The sequence below is a fragment of the Ursus arctos genome, unplaced genomic scaffold, assembly GCF_023065955.2.
Source record: "Ursus arctos isolate Adak ecotype North America unplaced genomic scaffold, UrsArc2.0 scaffold_7, whole genome shotgun sequence".
NCBI lineage: Eukaryota > Metazoa > Chordata > Mammalia > Carnivora > Ursidae > Ursus > Ursus arctos.
This window is the reverse complement of record NW_026623089.1, coordinates 33,081,677-33,102,463: the sequence shown is the minus strand read 5'-3', so window position 1 is coordinate 33,102,463 and position 20,787 is coordinate 33,081,677. Positions and strand designations below refer to the sequence as shown.

At 35.3% G+C, this 20,787-nt stretch overlaps 1 protein-coding gene across 4 annotated transcripts in view; it reads left to right on the top strand.

The window, feature by feature from the left end:
* The window catches only part of EXOC6 (exocyst complex component 6), a 344,161-nt gene that overhangs the window by 234,262 nt on the left and 89,112 nt on the right, over positions 1-20,787 (top strand). For all 4 annotated transcript variants that reach the window (XM_048218941.2, XM_026481664.4, XM_026481663.4 and 1 more), the window contains 3 exons: positions 3,072-3,181; positions 9,679-9,790; positions 10,774-10,908. In XM_048218941.2, the coding sequence (XP_048074898.1) occupies positions 3,072-3,181; positions 9,679-9,790; positions 10,774-10,908 (357 nt within the window). The remainder of the gene's footprint in view (positions 1-3,071; positions 3,182-9,678; positions 9,791-10,773; positions 10,909-20,787) is intronic.

Here is a 20,787-nt window from a genome sequence, read left to right as displayed (position 1 = left end):
GTTAAAAGGAAGTTTGACTTTGTAGGGTGCTTCCAAAATATGTAGTACCTCTTAAGATTAAGCTCGTTAGGAGTTGTATTTATTGGTTCATATATTATTAAAAAGAAGAACTAATGTTGAAGTAAAAGCTACATGGAAAATTTAAATGTGCAAACTTTAAAAGAAATCTCATTAAATTATTTAGTATAATTTGGTATCATTGGGTATACTCCATTTTTTCCCCTAATTTGAGTATAATTTTCAATTAAAACTATTAGAAAAGATGTAAAACTGTCTCTCAAAAAACTCTAGTTATATTTTCAACGTAAATTATATGTAAACAAGTAGTAAGACTGAACATATATACAAAGATCTGTCTTTTTGCAGATAACAGTGCTAATTTGATTAGAACCCTTTGGCTAAAACAAGAACATATTCATATTGTCTTTAATGTCATTAAAATAAATTCTTAAAGCTGAAATGTCTTTCAAATAGTACTGGGTTCATTATTCTGTAGAGCATAAATTGGAGGTGAGTTAGCACTTACATTATTATCAGGTGATCTTAAAGAATAGCAACTTTTTGGTTGGTTTTTGTAGTACTCCTGAATGAGTCTCCAAATTTGGAAAGGTTGACTCTACCAGTTATGGAGATACACTGTGTATATGAATGTTTTCATTACCAGCCAGTTTAAGTTTCCTTCTGCTGGAGGTACCTAAGAATACCTTTGTTCATTCAAATATTTATCATTCACCTGCTATATAGTAGACACTGTGCTATTTGGTGGTTTTTTGGTCTCTGCTGTCAAGGAGCTTATAGTCAAGTGAGGGATAATCAGGACATTACAATTCACAGAATTTGGCATGCCTTAAGATAGAGGAAGCAGCATGCAGAAAGGCTCTAATTCTGTTGTATGAAGTGCAAGGTTGATAAAGCACAAGAGACAAAGATCAAGAAATGAAGATGAAGTAGAAAGGGCCAGACTATAATAGCCCTTTTAAACAGTGTTAGAGAGTTCAACCTTTATCCCGAGGGGTACTGAGAAGTCACAACAGGGTTGTAAGAAGTAAAACCATAATCAGATTTGTGCTTTAGAAAGATCTCTCTGGGGGCGCCTGGGTGGCTCAGTCAGTGAAGCGTCCGACTCTTGATTTCAGCTCATGTCATGATCTCAGGGTCATGAGATCAAGCCCTGGGCTGGGCTCTGGCTGAGCATGGAGCCTGCTTACGATTCTCTCTCTCTCCCGTGGCCACCTCTTCCTTGCTCACTTTCTCTTTCTCTCTAAAAAAAGAAAGGAAGGAAAAGACAGAGGACAGAAAGAAGGAAGGGAGGAAGGAAGGAAGGAATGAAGTACAGGAGATGGAAGAAAGCACAAGGAAGGAAGGAAGTACAAGGAAGGAAGTATAAGGAAGGAAGTGAAGTACAAGGAAGGAAGGAACGAAGTATAAAGAAGGAAGGGAGGGAGGAAGAAAGATCTGGCTAATGTGTGGAAAATGGATTGGAGAAGAGTAAGACTAGTGGCTGGAAGACCAGCAACCATTGTTGCAGTTATCTTGGTAAGAGAGATTGGTGACCTGAGTGGGAGTCACTGCCATGGAATTTGATTTAAGAGATGTTTAGGTGGGGAGAACAATGGGAGTTGGTGATTATTTGCATGTGAGGGATGATGAAGATAGAGGGGTCAAGTATGATAACCAGGTTTCAGCCTTAAAGGATGGTAGCATTCACTAAGATAGGAAACACAGGAAGAGCAGATTTAGAAGGAAAGGATGATTTCACTGTTAGATCTACTGAGTATATGCCAAATGTCACAGCCAAATGGAAGTGTCTAAGTGGTAGTTAGATATATGGATTTGGACTTCAGGAGAGTAGCCTGGAGTTGTAGATTTGGGAGATATTGGTACTTGCAAGATGATTGAAGTCATGAGGTTAGATGAGATCATCCAAGGACAGTACGTGTGGTAAGAAGAGAAGACATGGGCTAGAACCCTGAGGCATAGCAATAATTTTAAGGGTTGGCTAGAGGAAGAGGTACAGAGAAGATAAAGAAATAAGAGAAAAATCAGTTTGGAGCATGGATGCCAAGGAAGGAGAGATCATTTAAGAAGCAGGAGGGAGCTAACTGTGTCAGATACTTCAGATAAATCAGGTAACAAGAGAGCTGGAACAGTCCATTGGATTTAACATCTAAGAGGTCATTAGACACCTTGGTGAGTGAGGGTACTTTCACTGGTTAAACTAAATTGCAGCAAATATGAAGATAGAAGTATAGATTAGAATTTATTAAGTATAAATAGGGGCTTTGGGTAAAAATCTTGGAGAGAATTTACCTTTTAGAGACTGAGAATTTGCTAATAGATGTTGGCTGATAAAGCAGTTTAGCCAAAAAGCACCCTGTAAACCATTGGCTGCGCTGCTGTAAGGTACTAGAGGAGTTATGGAATGAAATGGATGTTTCGTTGAATTGATGTCAAGCCTTCACTGAAGGGGAATCTTTAGAATCAATTGATGATACTAAGCCAGGAAGAGGGCCATAACTTTCATGGCCAACGTGACTCTTGTACTATGAATGCAAATCAACAGACAGCTAGGCATCTTTCGCAGGATACCTTTGTCAGAATATACAGTGGTGTTGATATATGCTTTCTCTGCTTCTTAGAAGTCTGATTATATGATTTAAGAGACAGGTCAATTTCCACGTTATTTTCTTCAGAAATATTTTGGTTTGGGGCACCTTAGGTGGCTCAGTTGGTTAAGTGTCTGCCTTCGGCTCAGGTCATGATCTCCAGGTTCTGGGATCAAGCCCCATATTGGGCTCCCTGCTCAGCAGTGAGTCTGCTTCTCTCTCTCTCTCCCTCTACCCCTCTTCCCCACTCATTCTCTTTCTCAATAAATAAATAAATAAATAAAATCTTAAAAAAATTTTTTGGTTTTTTAAAAAATCTCAAGCATAACAAATATAATAGACTTTGAGATGCTTTTATTTCCTATTCAAACATGAAAGTGATTTATTTTTTTATATTTTTAGGTGATTAGAATATCTTTTTCTAAAATTTCAAAAGCAATATTAACTTTGTTTTTCTTTCTACAGCAATCTTTCCCAAAGAAATTTCCCATGTCTCAGTCAGTGCCTCATATTTATATTCAAGTTAAAGAATTTATTTACGCTAGCCTGAAATTTTCAGAGTCACTTCACCGGAGGTAAGTTTACTAATAAGAAATATATCTTTATCATAGCTCTTTTTACAAAACATTAACACTTGATTTTCAAGCCTTGATTCTTTAATGGATTATTATCTCATTGGAAAGGCTTACATATTTTAGCGACATTGGGGTTAAGTTGCTGTAAATTTGATGTCATATATTTTTTTACTTTCTGTAATGTCAGTATTCAAACTTACATAAAAATAGAGATCGGAAACTCCTGTGTTCTCAGCATCTGTAACAATAACATTTTGCCCTATTTTCCTAATTTTTTTTGCTTAAGTATTTTATTTTTAAAAAATATTTATTTGAGAAAGAGAGAGCACACACACCCAATGGGCAAAGGGAGAGGGAGAGAATCCCAAGCAGACTCTGTGTTCAGCGTGGAACCCCATGTGGGGCCCATCTCATGACCCTGAGATCATGACCTGAGCCGAAACCAAGAGTTGGACATAACCAACTGAGCCATCCAGGCACCCCTTTGATAAGTATTTTAAAAAGCAAATTCCAGAAATAATGACATTTTACCCCTAGAAACAGTATGTGTTTCTAAAAAAATAAAGGCATTTCGTTATTTAACCATCACGCTTGACAAAATTAACACTATTCCATGATATCAATTCCCTAGTCCATAACACTATATTCTTGATTGTTCCCAAGATGTCTTTTTACCATTGGTATGTTTGTTTGCTAATAACAGTTTGCTACTGTTACTCTTTGTAGAATTTTTATTAAGTTTTTAATTTTAATTCCAGTATGGTTAATACAGTGTATTAGTTTCAGATGTACAATGTAGTGATTCAGTAGTTCTATACATTACTTAGTACTCATTATAAGTATACTCTTTAATCCCCTTCACCTACTTCACCCATCCCTTCTCTGATAACCAGCAGTTTGTTCTTGCTCTCTCTTTTTTTCCTTTGCTCATTTGTTTTGTTTCTTAAATCCCACATATGAGTGAAATCACGTGATATTTGTCTTTCTCTGACTTACTTCACTTAGCCTTATAGTCTGTAGCTCCAGCCATGCTGTTGCAAATGACAAGATTTCATTCTTTTTTTATGGCTGAATGATATTCTGTTGTATGCACACACACACACACACACACACACACACACACACACACACACACACCACTTCTTCACCCGTTTATCTATCAATGGACACCTGGGCTGCTGGAATTGGTATATTTGAATTAGGGTCCAAATAAGGTTCACACCTTGCATTTGTTGTTAAGTTTGTTTTCCAATATTCCTTCTTTTTTTTTCCTTTTTTTTTTTTTAGTTGTTTAGATCTTATTTATTTTAGTTTTTCTATTGCTCAGGTTACCAATAACTAGATAATATCCCCACTTTGTGTCATTCACTTGTCAAAAACTGATATTCTTTATAGTTTTGTTTTTCCTTAATTAGGTTTAAAGTGAGGATTCAAAAAATTCAGTGGAATTAAAGAATGTTACAGCGAATTGGTATCATATTCAGTAACAGAGAGCAGTACAGCAATTGTTAATAGCAGTAGCGAACTTGATTTTAGACGAGAGAATACCATTTATTTGGTGTGATGAAAGTAATAACCTACGTTTATGGAGTTGGGAAATGTGATATTATCCCTGTTTTGCTAACAAGGAAACTGAGGCTCAGAGAGGCTATGTCATCCAGAATGACCCAGCTAGTTAGTTTGAGAGCTGGGATGAAGGAACAGGTCTTCTGACTCCCATATCAATGAAAGTGTCTGGCATTTAAGAAACTACCACTTAATATTAGAACATTAATCTTTATGCCACTCTTGTTCCAGCTACCAAATGGACCCTGCAGTATAGTCACATGATATATTTCTAATTGTGAATATGCTCTGGAGGAGAAAGTGGTGAAGCTGGCTTTCATAGTCTCCCTCTCTGAATTTCATTCTTCTGAATTTGTATACTGAATAGCAGGAAATACCTTTCAGTGAAACTCTTCTGAATTTTAAGTCATAAGAAAGGCATGAAGGCAGTTCAGGTATAACAGTAGTTTATTTTTCAAGCTGAAACAGAAAAATAGTAGTTGTTTTTATTTTATTTTATTGTATCTGTGTCTCTTATTGTAAGCTACCACTATTTTGGATTTAAAGAGCATATAAATAAATGGAGGAAGAAATGTGTGTTCTGCCAGGGTAAAAGAGTTATCTTATTTTAGGTCTTACACTGCTCTTTCCTTGCAAATAGAGAGATGCTTTAAAAGATTTCTTAATTTTTGTTCCTGAATAATGTATGAGTTGGAGAAGAAAGGAAGATAAATACCTAATGCATGGCATCTGCTGTGCTATGTGTTTCTCACAAGCCAGTGATTCTCAAAGTGTAGTCCCCAGACCAGCAGCATTAGCGTCACATGGGAAATTGTTAGAAATGCTATCTCAGACCTACAGAATTAGAAACTCTGAGGGTTGGGCCCTGGGTTTTACCAAGTCCTCTGGGTAATTCTGATGCACTCTACACTTGAAGAACCACTGCATTAAGCTCTTTAAGCTTCATTGTACCACCTCTTATACCAAAGTCTCTTAAGTTATATTTCAAAGACATTAGCTTTTAACTTTAATCATAAAATTCTCTGTACTGCACAACACGGTACACACCATATAATCTAGCATTTGAAAACCAATGGATAAATAGGAGTGTATTAACTGAAAACAAATAACAAATTACTACAGTGGTAGTTTTCAGTAGTGGAACTCAAATTGTCTGAGAGCCACAGGTAATTTATGCCTGTCTTGTTTTTCATTTAACATTTGATTTGAACAGAGGCAATATAATAACAGTGGTTAAGAATGTAGACTTCAGACTTAGACCTTAGTTTGAGTTTTGATGATGGCACTCACTAGTTCTAGTAGGACGTTGGGCAAGTCACTTAATTTGTTTAAATTGCAGTTTGCTCATCTGTAAAATGAATGAATTAATTCATAGGGTGGTTGTAAGAATTAAATGAGGTAATGCAGGTCTATAAAGCACTCAGTATAGTGCCTGGCATATGGTAAGCACGTAGTTACTTCAGAGAGAATGGGATACTACAAAATTAGACGTGAGACTAGAGCTTGGAGTGTTTATATTTTATTTTGTAAGCATCAGGGAATTGTTGAAGAATTTTTAAGTAAGGAATGACATTATTAGAGTTACATTCTAGAAAGTTTACTCTGACCTCATTGTGGATGATGGATTGGAGGGGGATTAAAAAAATAGTCACGTTGAGGAGCGCCTGGGTGGCGCAGTCGTTAAGCATCTGCCTTCAGCTCAGGCCATGATCCCAGCGTTCTGGGATCGAGCCCCACATCAGGCTCCCCTGCTAGGAGCCTGCTTCTTCCTCTCCCACTCCCCCTGCTTGTGTCCCTCTCTCGCTGGCTGTCTCTCTCTGTGTCAAATAAATAAATAAATAAATAAATAAAATCTTTAAAAAAAATAGTCATGTTGAACTGGTGAAGGCAGTGGTTCAGGAAGGGAGATAAAGGAAGACTGAAATAGAATCAGTGGTGATGAAGAGGAAGGAACATAAACAAGAAGTATTTAAGAGCCTGATATTAACCTGTACTTGTGAATAATTAGAAGTTGGAGTTAGAATTTGACCTACCTTTGGGTGGACTTGAATTTGTTTATGTACTCTCAAATAGATTCTGGTTATAGTTAGTCATCTTTGAAAACAGTGATGCATGTATTTATCTGTTCTAAACCTATGCATGTGAAAGGGAGAAACAGGAAGTACCTTTTTAACAGTCATCCTACAACTTGGCTCAAATGTTATATTTGAGAATTATTCTTGAAGCTGCAGTGTTGACTCTATAATGTTGGTTCCCCTCATCTTTTACTTAAAATGTAGATTACTTTAACATTTTTTAAATTGGTAGTGTATACAATTTGCATGTCCTAACACATTTTTATTACTGAATCTAAGTGTTGATTATTGAAAAATAGGACTGATATTTAATTAAGATATTGTTAAACTGTAGAAAGTATAGAAACTTAGCAGTCTGGGATTAACTTTTGTTTTTTTTTACAGAGGAGAGACATTGGGTATCTAATTGTTATCTGATATTTCTATTGCATTTATAACACCAAAGATAAAAGTCATTAGTCATAAAATGTGTAATTTTCCCTAAAGCCTCCCTAATGGCTTACTAGAACTGAAATTGGCACCTCAGTTCTGACTCTTTCTGTATATGAACTCCTAGCCTTCTAGGAAGTCACTTTTGTGGACTAATGCTACAGCAGAAAAGATTGTCATTTTTTTTCCTCTGTCTTTGAAGAAAATATTTGTCACTTTGGTTATTTCAATATCTAGTCATTCTAATGAACTCTCTGTGATCATAAGTTATTCATTCAAGAAGACTTCTATGTTTACATTTTTTAAAATTATGCTTTATTAAATACATTGGCTATTTTCATTTTGTTAATAAGAGAATTGACAGTTCAGACTACAGAGACAGCACAGCATAGTTAATTTAAAAATACGTAAGTCTAAATTTATTGTATATCATCAGGTTACTGACATATATTTTTATTTAAAAAATTTTTATCTGTAACCTGAAATTGAGCTATTAGAGTTCCTTTGTTTTTTATTTGTCATTAAAAAGTTATGGGAAAAATCACTTTCTGGATTTAAAGCTATTTTATTATGTTTAAATATATTTTGGAGTTTGATTTTTAGAACCAGAAGATGCTTTCAGAGCTTTTTAGTACAAATGTTCGGGTTTCTTTTTATATACGAATAAAAGTAGGGCTGGAGAATGAAATGACTTCATGAAGAGACTTCAGAGTCTCAACTATCTGGTCACAGAGGAAATATCTGGACCTAATATGATCTATAAGAAATTTTCAGTTTGCATAAGAGTTTAAGCTATAAAATATTTTAAGAGATTTATTATAATTAAGATTTAATTATGAAATGTTTTTTAAAATATAGGAAGAGTACAAGTTTATAGGCTCAAAGGACAAGGAGTTATGGAAAAAAATTGCTCAGTCAGGATAAAAACCTGATGGGGGTAATACTGGTCATTGTCGGGTAAATCTTGTTAGCACAAATAGGACATAGGTGCTTATAGGTTTTCTTTCTCTGCTTTTACTTATGCAAGAAAAAAGTATGCATTGACTCAGCATTCAAGGAAGTTCAGGGAAATTAAACAGAAGGCATTATCTATACTGGATAACTTTTCATCTGAGAAGAATGCTGTTCAGGGTGTCTTTAAGCATAATTTGAGTGTGTCAGAAACCAGAGGAGTAGGCAGCCACCGCTTTTTTAACAGGGTGAGTACACTGATCATTCTAGGACACTGATAATAGATTAGAAAGAGTTTTCTGTCTCAGAGTTTGATGTCAAGTAACCCTGAAACCCTACTGGTATGTCTGGGGAGTCTTGATTTTAGTTGTAAAGAATCAGAGAAATATTCTTTTAGGTCTGTGAGAGTTAGGGTTAGCAGATACTGAAAAAAAGAACATTGGAGTAGTTGTGAGAAGTACCTGTGTTTTGTCAAATCTTGCTCTATTTGCAATTAAAAAATAAATATAAACTAGTAAATATTTGTGCTTCATAGATTATTAAGTGTAATGTTTTAATGAAAGAGAAAAGATGCTAGAATTTTAGTCTATGTAGCAGTGGTTCACAGCTGGAGTAATTCCACCTGGAGCCCCCAGGTACATTTGGCAATGTCTTTGGGCTGTCACAACTTAGGGGGGAGGGTGCTACTTGCATCTAGTGGGTAGAGGCCAGGAACACTGTTAATAACATCCTTTAAAGCACAGGACAGCCCCACAACAAAGAAGTATCTTCCTGTTAATAGCACTGAGAATGAGAAAACTTAGTCTAAAGCCAGCTTAACCCTTTTGATAATGAAGCTATATGTATTAATATATATATATGAAGAAGTCATTGTTTACTTAAATTGAAGGCCTAGGAGTTAGGAGAAAATAAAAGGCTTGTTAGTGCTAGCCTAGCAATCTTTAGAATGTTAAGAAATATCATAGAGTTTTCTTTTTTTCTTTGCACCAAATTAAAACTAGCATAAGGTAATAGTGTTTATTTCTTTGAATCTTTTTAAAAAATATCAGTGGACATGGATAATTTAGTTATATTAAAGTTAAATCTAGTAATTAATTATACCTACAAAGAGCTCACATCAATTTGCATTTAAAAAATAATTGTAGCTATAGTTGTATTTGAAGTGTCTTTGGAAGCGTCCCATAGTGGAGTCATAATTTAAGAATAATTTTATTTCCTTATACTAAGTACCCCATGGTTTTACTGTAATGGTTAATGGAATACATTTAAATTATGCCATAAATGAACATTCTACTTTGTTGAAAATGTCACTTTTGTGACAGAATTGAATTTGGGGATCTAATGAATCTGGGTAATTTATTTAAAGATATAAAAGAATGAGGTGGAGCAAATTATTTTAATAAACTGTGTTAAATCATTTAGGAAGCTAACTGTACCTTTATGGAAAGTGAAATAATAATCAACCTTTATTTTTAGCTCAACAGAAATAGATGATATGCTTAGAAAATCTACAAATCTGCTGCTGACCAGAACTTTGAGTAGCTGTTTACTGAACCTTATTAGAAAACCTCATATAGGTTTGACAGAGGTAGGTTAAAAAAATACTTAATAGCTAAATCTTTCATTATATGAAAAAAACTATGTGAATTAATTATTGCTAAACATCATCCTGTAAAACTAGCTTTCTGTTTTATTTTTTAAATTTATTTTTAAAGATTTATTTATTTATTTGAGAGAGAGAGAGGGTGCAGGCATATGGGGGGAGGGGGAGAGGATGAGGAAGAGAGAGAATCTCTAGCAGATTCCCTGCTGAATGCAGAGCCCTATACAGGGCTTGATCTCACAACCCTGAGATCATGACCTGAGCCGAGATCAAGACTCCAAAGCTTAACCGAACTGACGGAGCCACTCAGCACCCTATCTATTTTAAATTTATTATTAGTAGAAGTGAAACTGTTTGGTCAGTGTAAATTTAAGCTATGTGAGGGGAAAGGGTTTACATGGAGAATAGTCGATAGTTGAAGATGTTAGAACATATATATGTAGATTTATGATTGCCAGACTTTATATGAAAAGTGATAATTCTCATTTTTTTAGTTGGTAAGTGTGTAAAATTTGGAAAAGTACTTTTTTTTTTTTAAGATTTTTATTTATTTATTCAACAGAGATAGAGACAGCCAGCGAGAGAGGGAACACAAACAGGGGGAGTGGGAGAGGAAGAAGCAGGCTCACAGTGGAGGAGCCTGATGTGGGGCTCGATCCCCTAACGCCGGGATCACGCCCTGAGCTGAAGGCAGACGCTTAACCGCTGTGCCACCCAGGCGCCCCTGGAAAAGTACTTTTGAGAGTTATTCTAAGTTAATTGGCAGTTAGATTCATGATTATTTTTTTAAATGTTAGCATTCATAATATTTGCTGCAGGCTTTTGAAATCAGATAATCCGTTGTATCCTATAAAGCTATAATTATGCAGAAATGGTACAGTTGCTGAAAGTAATAATTCATTTTCAAAAATCAAATGATTTTGTGTACAGGTAATGTGTATTTTAACGATCCATTTTGTATTTTCTAGCTAGTGCAGATCATCATAAACACAACACACTTGGAACAAGCTTGCAAATACCTTGAGGACTTTATAACTAACATTACAAACATTTCTCAAGAGACTGTTCATACCGCAAGACTTTATGGACTTTCTACGTTTAAGGTATGTAAAAATCTGACCAAAATTTTTATTTCCATTACTGTAAACAAACTTTTAAAAATTAAAGACAATTTTTATCATATACTTGATTCCATTATATTCTGAACAGTTGAAAATTAGAGATAATCATTGTCAACAACAAGCAGATAGATGTCAGTTTCCTTTTGACATTTTAACATCCTCACTAAAATGGAGAAAAATATATTGGTTTTCTACATCTATATTACACTTTGTTCATGTTTTGAAGGCTTACGGTATTGCTAAATCAGCCTAATTGGATTTCCATTAATGTCTCACAGTTCCATAATTAATTTTATATGTAATGTGTATATACATGTTGTGTTTGGAAATTAAAAATGTAAGATGAATTAGATAAGTGTAAGACTGGCTTTATATCCTTTATTAACTCTGACCTGAAGAAAAATAAATATTACCTTATTACATGTTACCAAAGTCCTACTTTTTTCTTTTTTTTTTCTTTTTTTTAAAGATTTGATTTTATTTTATTCGACAGAGATAGAGACAGCCAGCGAGAGAGGGAACACAAGCAGGGGGAGTGGGAGAGGAAGAAGCAGGCTCCTAGTGGAGGAGCCTGATGTGGGGCTCGATCCCATAACGCGGGGATCACGCCCTGAGCCGAAGGCAGACGCTTAACCGCTGTGCCACCCAGGCGCCCCCCTACTTTTTTCTGAATGGAAAGATTTCTGTTTATATAATACTTTGTGATATCCCAAAAGATTAATTAATGTTTGTTTTAAGCAGAATGGAAGATTAAATAATTTCATTAATTTGTTTTATAAACCATTTTATAATTTTATTGATTTGGGGTCATATAGATGAAACCCTGGCATAGTCTAGTAATATAAATCCCTTTCATTGGTTGATTTATTGAATTAATATAAACCACTTACTGATCTCTTATCTTTAAACTAAGCTGGCTAGTTTAATTTTTTTTTAATATTTATTTATATGATCTCTAGAGAGAGAGAAAGCATGAGCTGGGGGAGGAGCAGAGGGAGAAGGAGGCTCCCTGATGAGCCAGGAGCCTGAGCAGGGAGCCAGCTAAGAGGCTCAATCCCAGGACCCTGAGATCATGCCCTGAGCTAAAGGCAGATGCTTAACCAACTTGAGCCACCCAGGTGCTCGTAGGCTGGCTAGTTCAACCTCATAGCCCTTTCTAAGTTTTTTATTAGAGAGTTATCATGTTTTTGCTCTTGATATATTATAAATTACCCACCTTGTCTCCTTTATTTATAGTACAATCATTTACGTTTAAAAAATTCAGTATACTTGTATTTAGAAATAGCTAATGTCAACAGTAACCACACTTCGAAAGTGTGAAGTCCAGAAATGACTCTTGGCTCCTAAAATTATCTGGTTGGTCCCCAAATCTTATGTTTTTCTGGTGATTCTTGAGCTCATATAGTCATCCTGATGCATAAGGTACAAATGCAGATGATATCTGAGTGAGCAAATAGATGAAATTAGTTATTAAAACTGAGACAGGAACTTGACAAAGCAGACATTCATGTATTCAGATAGTATAGTACAGTAATTAAGGGCAATATTTGGGCACATTCTTCAACTATAATGTTTTCCCAGGTTTTTTTCTATAAAATTTGAGTAGTGATGTATTACCTACCTCATTACAATTATTATGAAGTTTAAAGGGGATACTTAGCATAGTGTCATTTGTTGTACATCATCTATGCTCTGAGCGCTCTGTTGGGTGCTGAGAATATAAAAATGTATGCTTGCCCTTCAGAAGTTCATGGGAGAAAAAACTATAAAAAGACATTGACAACATGGTGTCATAAGTACTATAACATGGGAAGAAAGTCCCCAAGTTTTTGTACACTTTTCTAATCCAATGACAAATTCTTTTCTTTTATATTAGATTTTATACATTCTTTCTTCTTTTTCATTATTGTTCTCTGTCCTTACATCCATGTGTTACTCATACACTGTCAAGAAGAGATTTACTAAGGACTGGAGTTGTAAGCATATTTAGCTGTTAACATTAAATTTAACAAGCTTACTCTGTACTTTCATTAAAACATGCATTGCCTTTACATCTGGTATATCTAGGGATCTTCAAGCAAATTTTCCTTTCATTTATAAGTCAAAGAACCAAGACACTGGAACATGATGCTTTTAGATTAAGGAGTCTTGGAACTATACTTTCCCAAATCTGCCTGTTGGGAGGGAATGTCTAGAAATGTTAGCTGTGGTTCATAATTCCAGTGGTCCCTTAAGTTATAGATACTTAGTTGAAACTGCGGTTGCTATAGAATACCCCTTGGGTTTTTTTGGAAATCAGGTAATCAAGTGCAGCCTGTACAAATAGTAGAGCATCCTTGTTTTCATGAAACCCTTTCTGTTTTATGATAAAGAATAAGAGCTGTGCTCATTTCTACTTTTGGGTCTGTTTCAAGAGGAATTTGTCTTAAACTATGATATAAGGAAGCAATTCAACAGTGAGAATTATTAAATCAATATTAAAGTGAATTATTGAGTGGGATTGGGGGGAATTTCCATTCTAGGGAATAGTCTGTTACCTCTTTCACAGAGCTGATTAAGGTACAGTCTTGATTACAGACATAAGCATGGATTGCTTAGTTAACCTCTTAGCCTAATTCTTTTCAGTCCAGTGACCCTAGCAAACATATTCCTATTTAGTTGCCTAATGATTATGGAAATAAGCATTTAACGATTCTTTTACCCACACCTCCATTTGTGTCCCCTCCAAAAAAACCACAGATGCACACACAAAATGCTTGATTTTTACAACATTTGCTTACTTTATGAAATATTATATAAACTCTCTTGTTAGCATGCTTTTCATTTTGCTAAATCTGTGAGTGATACAAAAGAAGTTAAGTAACTAGTTCTACCCTCAAGCAGTACCTCAGCTTTTTGAAATTAACCTGGACCCACACTGAGAGCTACTTTAAGACTTCTGACTGAAAAGATTTGCATCAGAATGGAGGGGGGAAATGGGAATACCATTACCTTTTTAATCTATACAGTAGAGAAATGGCCCAGTTCTTTTTCTTTGGCATCAGAGGTCTTTAGCTTTGCTCCAGGGAGTTTTTCCAACCTGCCACTCTAAAGAGGCCTGGCAGTGATTCCAACTGTAAGTGCCTAGAAGGAATATGCTTCTGATTCTTTTTCTAATTTGCCTTTTTAAAATCTGTTGATGACTGTGTAGCAAAGTTTTTTTTAGAATATGGTTAAAGTGACAGTGGTTAAGTTGGTTTTGATCAAGAGTTTGAAATTCTCATCCTATACAGCAAGGACATGGTATGTGGACTTTTACAAAATCTTTTAAAATTAAATATTATACATATATATATAATATTTATATATATATATAAATATAAATATAATCTATATTACACTTTGCTCTTATATATATATATATATATGAGCATGCACAATTTATAAATGCAAAAGTTATATATAGCTCAATTAATTATTAAGAGGTAAACACAGACTTCTAGTTTCCATTCTGGTATGCAAAGAGCTTGTAAGTTGTCACTCTGTCCTGACAAGTAAAAAACTGAGAAAACGGAAAAATCAACAACCTTTCTTTGATCTGTCAGAGAAATGAGATCACAGGGCAAACTGCTGTCCCCCGAATTGGAGAGAGACAGGAAAATACAGAGAACCACAACTTAATGGAGCAGAAACTTCCACAGGAAATAGTATTGGAAAACCTGAACTGTTGTTGAAGAATTGCTGGAGGCTCAGTGTAGACAAGTTAGGGAGTTAAAACTCAAAGGGGACCCAGTCTGGGTGGGGCTCATACTTTTGTGAGTTGTCCCTCCTGGAGCTCTACCAGCTTCTTGCAGTGAAGACTTAAGAATAATCTTGTGCTTCCAGCAGTGGGGAAGGAAAAGGAACCATTTTGAAATACACCAGAGCATTCTGTTCTTCAAGTATTCTATTCTTCTTAACAAGATCTAACCTCAAAAGAAACTATGTACCAGTGCCTGAACTACTGGGGTTTTATCAGAGCCTAACCAGATTGGGGGAAGGGAAATATGCAACTCCAGCTGCTGTAGCCATCCTGTTCCACCAAAGGGGTGGAAATAGGAAGCGCTTGTGAAGTTTATAGCCAAGGGGCAAAGCTTACTTAAAGACTGCAACCAGTCAACTATAGTTAAATGATAAAAATTAAAAAACAAAACAAAAGCAAAAACCTGTGACCTTAATCATGACTATAGAGCACTTCCTCTCCCCTCACACCTTACCACCACATTACTGCTGTTACTTTCATTTAGTACATCATGTCTGGCTGTCAAGAAAAAGTTTCATGGAAGACTAAAAGGCAAAAAGCACAGTTTGAAGCGGTAGAGTAATTATTGGAACCAGATTCAGCTATGTCAGGGATATTTGAATTATCAGATGGGGAATTTTTTAAAAATTATGATTAATATGCTAAGGATGTAATGGATAATGTAGACAATATGAAAGAACAGATGGGTAACGTAAGCAGAGAGATGGAAAGTCTAAGAAAGAATCGAAAAGAAAGGCTAGAGATCAAAAGCAATATAACAGAAATGAAGAATGCCTTTGATGCACTCATTAGTAGAGTACACACAGCTGGGGAAAATCTTTGAGCTTGGGGATATGTCAATAGAAACTTCCAAAACAGAGAGGCAAAGAGAAAAAAAGACTGAAAAAAAAAAATTAAACAGAATATCCAAGAATTGTGGGACAACTACAAAAGGTAAACATATACAGAATGGGAATATGTTTGAAAGAAAGAGGGACAGAAGCAGTATTTGCTACAGTATTGACTGAGAATTTCCCCCAAATTAACATCAGACACTAAACCAAGGATCCAAAAATCTTAGAGAACACCAAGCAGGATAAATACCAAAATAATCACACCTAGGCATATCATATTCAAACTGCACAAAATTAAAGGTAAAGAATCCTGAAAGAAGCCAGAAGGAAAAATGCCTTACCTAGAGTTAACAAAAATAAGAATTAATCTGACTTATCTTTGTAAAACATGCAAGTAAGAAGAGAATGGAGTGAACTATTTAAAGTGTTGAGAGAAAAACACCCACCAACCTAGAATTTTATATCCTGTGAAATTATCCTTCAAAAGTGAAGGAGAAAGACTTTATCAGACAAACAAAAATTAAGGACATTAGTGGCCAGTAGACTTGCCTTACAAGAAATGTTAAAATAATTTCTTCAGAGATAAAGAAAATGATCTAGGTCAGGAACTCAGATCTACATAAAGAAAGGAAGAGCATCAGAGAAAGTGTAAATGAAGGCAAAATGAAAACTTTTATTTTTTGTATTCTTAATTACTGTCACAGATAACAGTGTGTTAAAATGGTAATAATGTATTCAATTATGTATGCTTTGTGTGTATATGCATGCTTATGTATGTTTATGTAGAAGAGAAATGAATGACAACAATGATACAAGGGGAGGGAGGAATTGGGATTATTTTGTTGTTATAAGGTACTCTTACTACCCATGAAATGGTATAGTGTTATTTGAAAGTAAACTTGGCATAATTATAAATGTATACTGGAAGCTCTAGGGCAACCACTAAAAAGTTAAAAAAAAGCATAACTGATACACTAAGAAAGGAAATAAAATGGAGTCATACAAATATTCAGTATCACAAAAGGCAGAAAAAGAGTGAAACACAAAAGTAGGAAAAAGAACAAGTGCAACAAATAGAAAACAGTAACGAATAATGGTAAATACTAATCCAGCTATATCAGTAATCACTTTAAACATCAATTGCCTAAAAATACTAATTGAAAGACAGAGATTATCAGAATGGATCAGTAAAACAAGACCCAACTATATGCTGTTTACAAAACCCACTTTAAATATAAGACACATATAGATTAAAACTAAATAGAGAAAGATAGGTGATGTTAACACTAATCAAAAAAGTGGGTGGTTATATTAATACAGAGCAGACTTCAGAGCAAAGAAAGTTATCAGGGATAAAGAGAGGAAAGGTGTCAATTCCCAAGAAGACGTAAGAATCCACAGTGTACATGTGCCTGGCAACAGAGGGTCAAAATATGTGAGGCAAAAACTGATAGAACATTGACGAGAAATGAATGAGTCCGTTGTTATTGTTGGAGACTTCAACACTCCTCTGTCAGAAATGGACGAATCCAGCAAACAGAATATCACTAAGGACACAGTCGAACTCAGTAACACCATGGATTACCTGGATATAATTGACATCTATAGACTGCTTCATTTAACAACAGCAGAATATACATTCTTCTCAAGCTCAAATGGAACATTCACCAAGAGAGCCATATTCTAAACACACCTTAAAATTTTTGAAAGAATAGAAATCTGATATAGTGTCTGCTGTCAGACCACAGTGGAATTAAATAAGAAATCAATAACAGGAAGCTAAGCCAGAAAATCCCTAAATACTTGGTGATTAAACAGCACACTTCTTTTTTTTTTTTTTTTAAACAGCACACTTCTAAATAACATGTAGGTCAAGGAAGAAAGGGAGAGTAAAGGATTATTAACAGTTGTGTGCCCCCAGATTTGATAATCTAGATGAAACAAACCAGTTTCTTGAAAGACAAGATCTGCTAAAACTCACACAAGAAGAAATAGACAATCTGAATAGGTCTGTATTTATTTATTAAATTCAATCAATGATTAATAACCTTCTAAAACAGAAAGAGCACCAGGCCCAGATGGATTTGGTGATGAATCCTACCAAACATTTAAGGAAAATATTGTACCAGTTCTCTACAGTCTCTTTCTCATAGAAGCAGAGGGAATACTTCCAAATTCATTCTGTGAGTCCAGCATTACCCTAATACCCAAACCAAACAAAGACATTACAAGAAAAGGAAACTACAGACTAACATCTCTCATGAACATAGATGCACAAGTCCTCAACAAAATATCAAATTGAATCCAACCACTTGTAAAAGGAATTCTACATCATGACCAAGTGGGATTTATCCCATGTATGTAAGGCTAGTTCAGCATTTAAAAATCAGTTAACGTATAAGTAAGTCACAGGGATAAAAGAAAGGTACAGCGTGGGGAATATAGCCAATGGTATTATAATAGTATTGCATGGTGACAGATGGTGGGTAGCCACACTGTGGTGAACACAGCATAATGTATGAACTTGTCAAATCACTATGTTATACGGCTGAAACTAATGTAACATTGTGTGTCAACTATACTTCAATTAAAAAATTGTTTAAAACCAGTTAATATGGGATGCTGTGTGGTTCAGTTGGTTAAGCTTCTGCCTTCAGCTCAGGTCATGATCTCAGGGTCCTGGGATGGACCCCACACTGGACTCTCTCCCTCTTCCTCTGCCCCCCCCCACCCCAGTCATGCTTGTGCTCTCTATCTCTTGCTCTTTCTCTATCTCAAATAAGTAAAATCTTTTTTAAAAAGTAAAAAAAAAAATAAATAAAACCAGTTAACATAGTCCATCACATCAGTAAACTAAAGAAAGTAACATGATCATATCAATAGATGCAGAAAAAGCATTTGACAAAATTCAACACCCATTCATGAGAAAGCTCTCAGTAAACTAGGAAGAGAGAGGAACTTCCTTTTTTTTTTTTTTTAAGATTTGTTATTTATTTATTTGACAGAGGAACAGCAAGAGGGGTAACACAAGCAGGGGGAGTGGGAGAGGGAGAAGCGGGCTTCCCACCGAGCAGGAAGCCCAATGTGGGGCTCGATCCCAGGACCCTGGGATCATGACCTGAGCCGAAGGCAGATGCTTAACGACTGAGCCACCTAGACGCCCCAGGAGGAACTTCCTCAACCTGATAGAGAATATCTACAAAAATCCTACAGCTATCATACTTACTGGTGAGAAATTGGAAGCTTTCCCACTAAGCAACGAGGCAAAAATGTTCCCTCTCACCATTCCTTTTCAGCATCATAGTGGAAGTCCTACTTCGTTCAGTAAGATAAGAAAAGGAAATAAAAGATGTGCTGATTGGGAAGGGGGAAATAAAACTATCTTTGTTTGCAAATGACATGATTGTCTATGTAGAAAATCCAAAAGAATAAAAAACTCTTCTGGAATTTAATTACCAACTATAGCAAGGTTTCAAGATACAAGGTTAATGTACAAAAGTTAATAGCTTTCTTATTGTTAGACTCAATATTGTCATGATGTCATTTCTTCCCAACATGAACTTTATCTATTTGTTTGTTTATTTAGTTAGTAAGTAAGTAAACTCTACTCCCCACTTGGGGTTCAAACTCATGACCCTGAGATTAGGAGTCACGTACTCTACCAACTGAGCCTGCAGGGTGCCCCCAACTTGAGCTTTAGATTCAAGGCATTCCTTATCACAATCTCAGTAAGTTAATTTATGGATATTGAGAAACTGATTCTAAAGTTTAATGGAGAGGCAAAAACCCCGAACAGGCAACATGATAGTAAAAGAGAAGAACAAAGTTGGAGGACTGACAGTACTTGATTTTAAGATTTATCATAAAGACAGTGTGTTATTGGCCAAAAAACAGACATATAGATCAATGGAACAGAATAGAGAGCCCAGAAATAGACCCACATAAATGTATTCAACTGATAATTGACAAAGGGGCAAGGACAATATAATAGAGCAGAGTCTTTTCAACAAATGGTGTTAGAACAACTGGATGTTTACCTGCAAAGAAATGAATCTAGATACAAACCTTACACCATTCACAAAAATTAACTCAAAATTAACTCAGTCATAGACGTAAGTTAACATTGGAGAAAATCTGGATGACCTTGGGTGGCAGTGACTTTTTAGATGCACAATCCATGAAAGAATTGATTGGCTGTATTTTATTAAAATTAAAAACTTATGTTCTGTGAAAGCCATTGTCAAAAGAATGTAGGAAGACAAGTCACTGGGAGAAAATATTTTCAAAAGACATGACCAGATAAAAGACTATTATTCAAAATGTGTATACAAAGAACTCTTAAAATCCAACAATAAGAAAATGAACAACACAATTTAAAAATGGGAAAAAGACCTGAATAGACACCTCACGAAAGAAGATACACAAATGGCAAGTATGCATTTGAAAAGATGTTTTGTATTATTAGGGAATTGCAAACTAAATCCTGGAGAATGACTAAAATTCAAAACATTAACGCCACCAGACACTAGCAAAGATGTGGAGCAACAGGAACTCTCATTTGTTGCTGTGGGAATGCAAAATGGTACAGCTGCTTCGGAAGACAGTTTGGCAATTCCTTATAAAATTAAACATATTCTTACACAATCCAGCAGTTACACTCCTTGTTATTTACCCAGATGAGTGGAAAACTTATGTCTACACAAACACATTTATAGTAGCTTTCTTCCTAATTGCTGAAACTTGAGGCAACCAAGATGTCCTTCAGTAAATGAATGGATAAATATTGGTATCTGGACAATGGAATAGTATTCAGTACTAAAAAGCGGTGAGCTATCAAGCTGTGAAAAGACATGGAGGAACTTTAAAGAATGCCATATTACTAAGTGAAAAAAAAGCCATTCTGAAAAGGCTGTGTATTATATGATTCAAACTATGTGATATCCTGGAAAAGGCAAAACTATAGAGATAGTAAAAAGATCAGTGGTTACCACAGTTTGGTGGCGGGAGGATGGATAGGTGGCACACAGAGGGTTTTTACGGCAATAAAACTACTGTGTATGACACTCTGATGGTAGATACATGTCACTATACATTTGTCCAAGCCCATGGACTATACAGCACCAAGACTGAACCATAATGTAAACTATGGACTTTGGGTGATAATGATGTGTCCATGTAGATTCATTGATTATAACAAATATACCATTCTGGTGGGCCATTTTGATAGCAGAGGAGACTACAGATGTG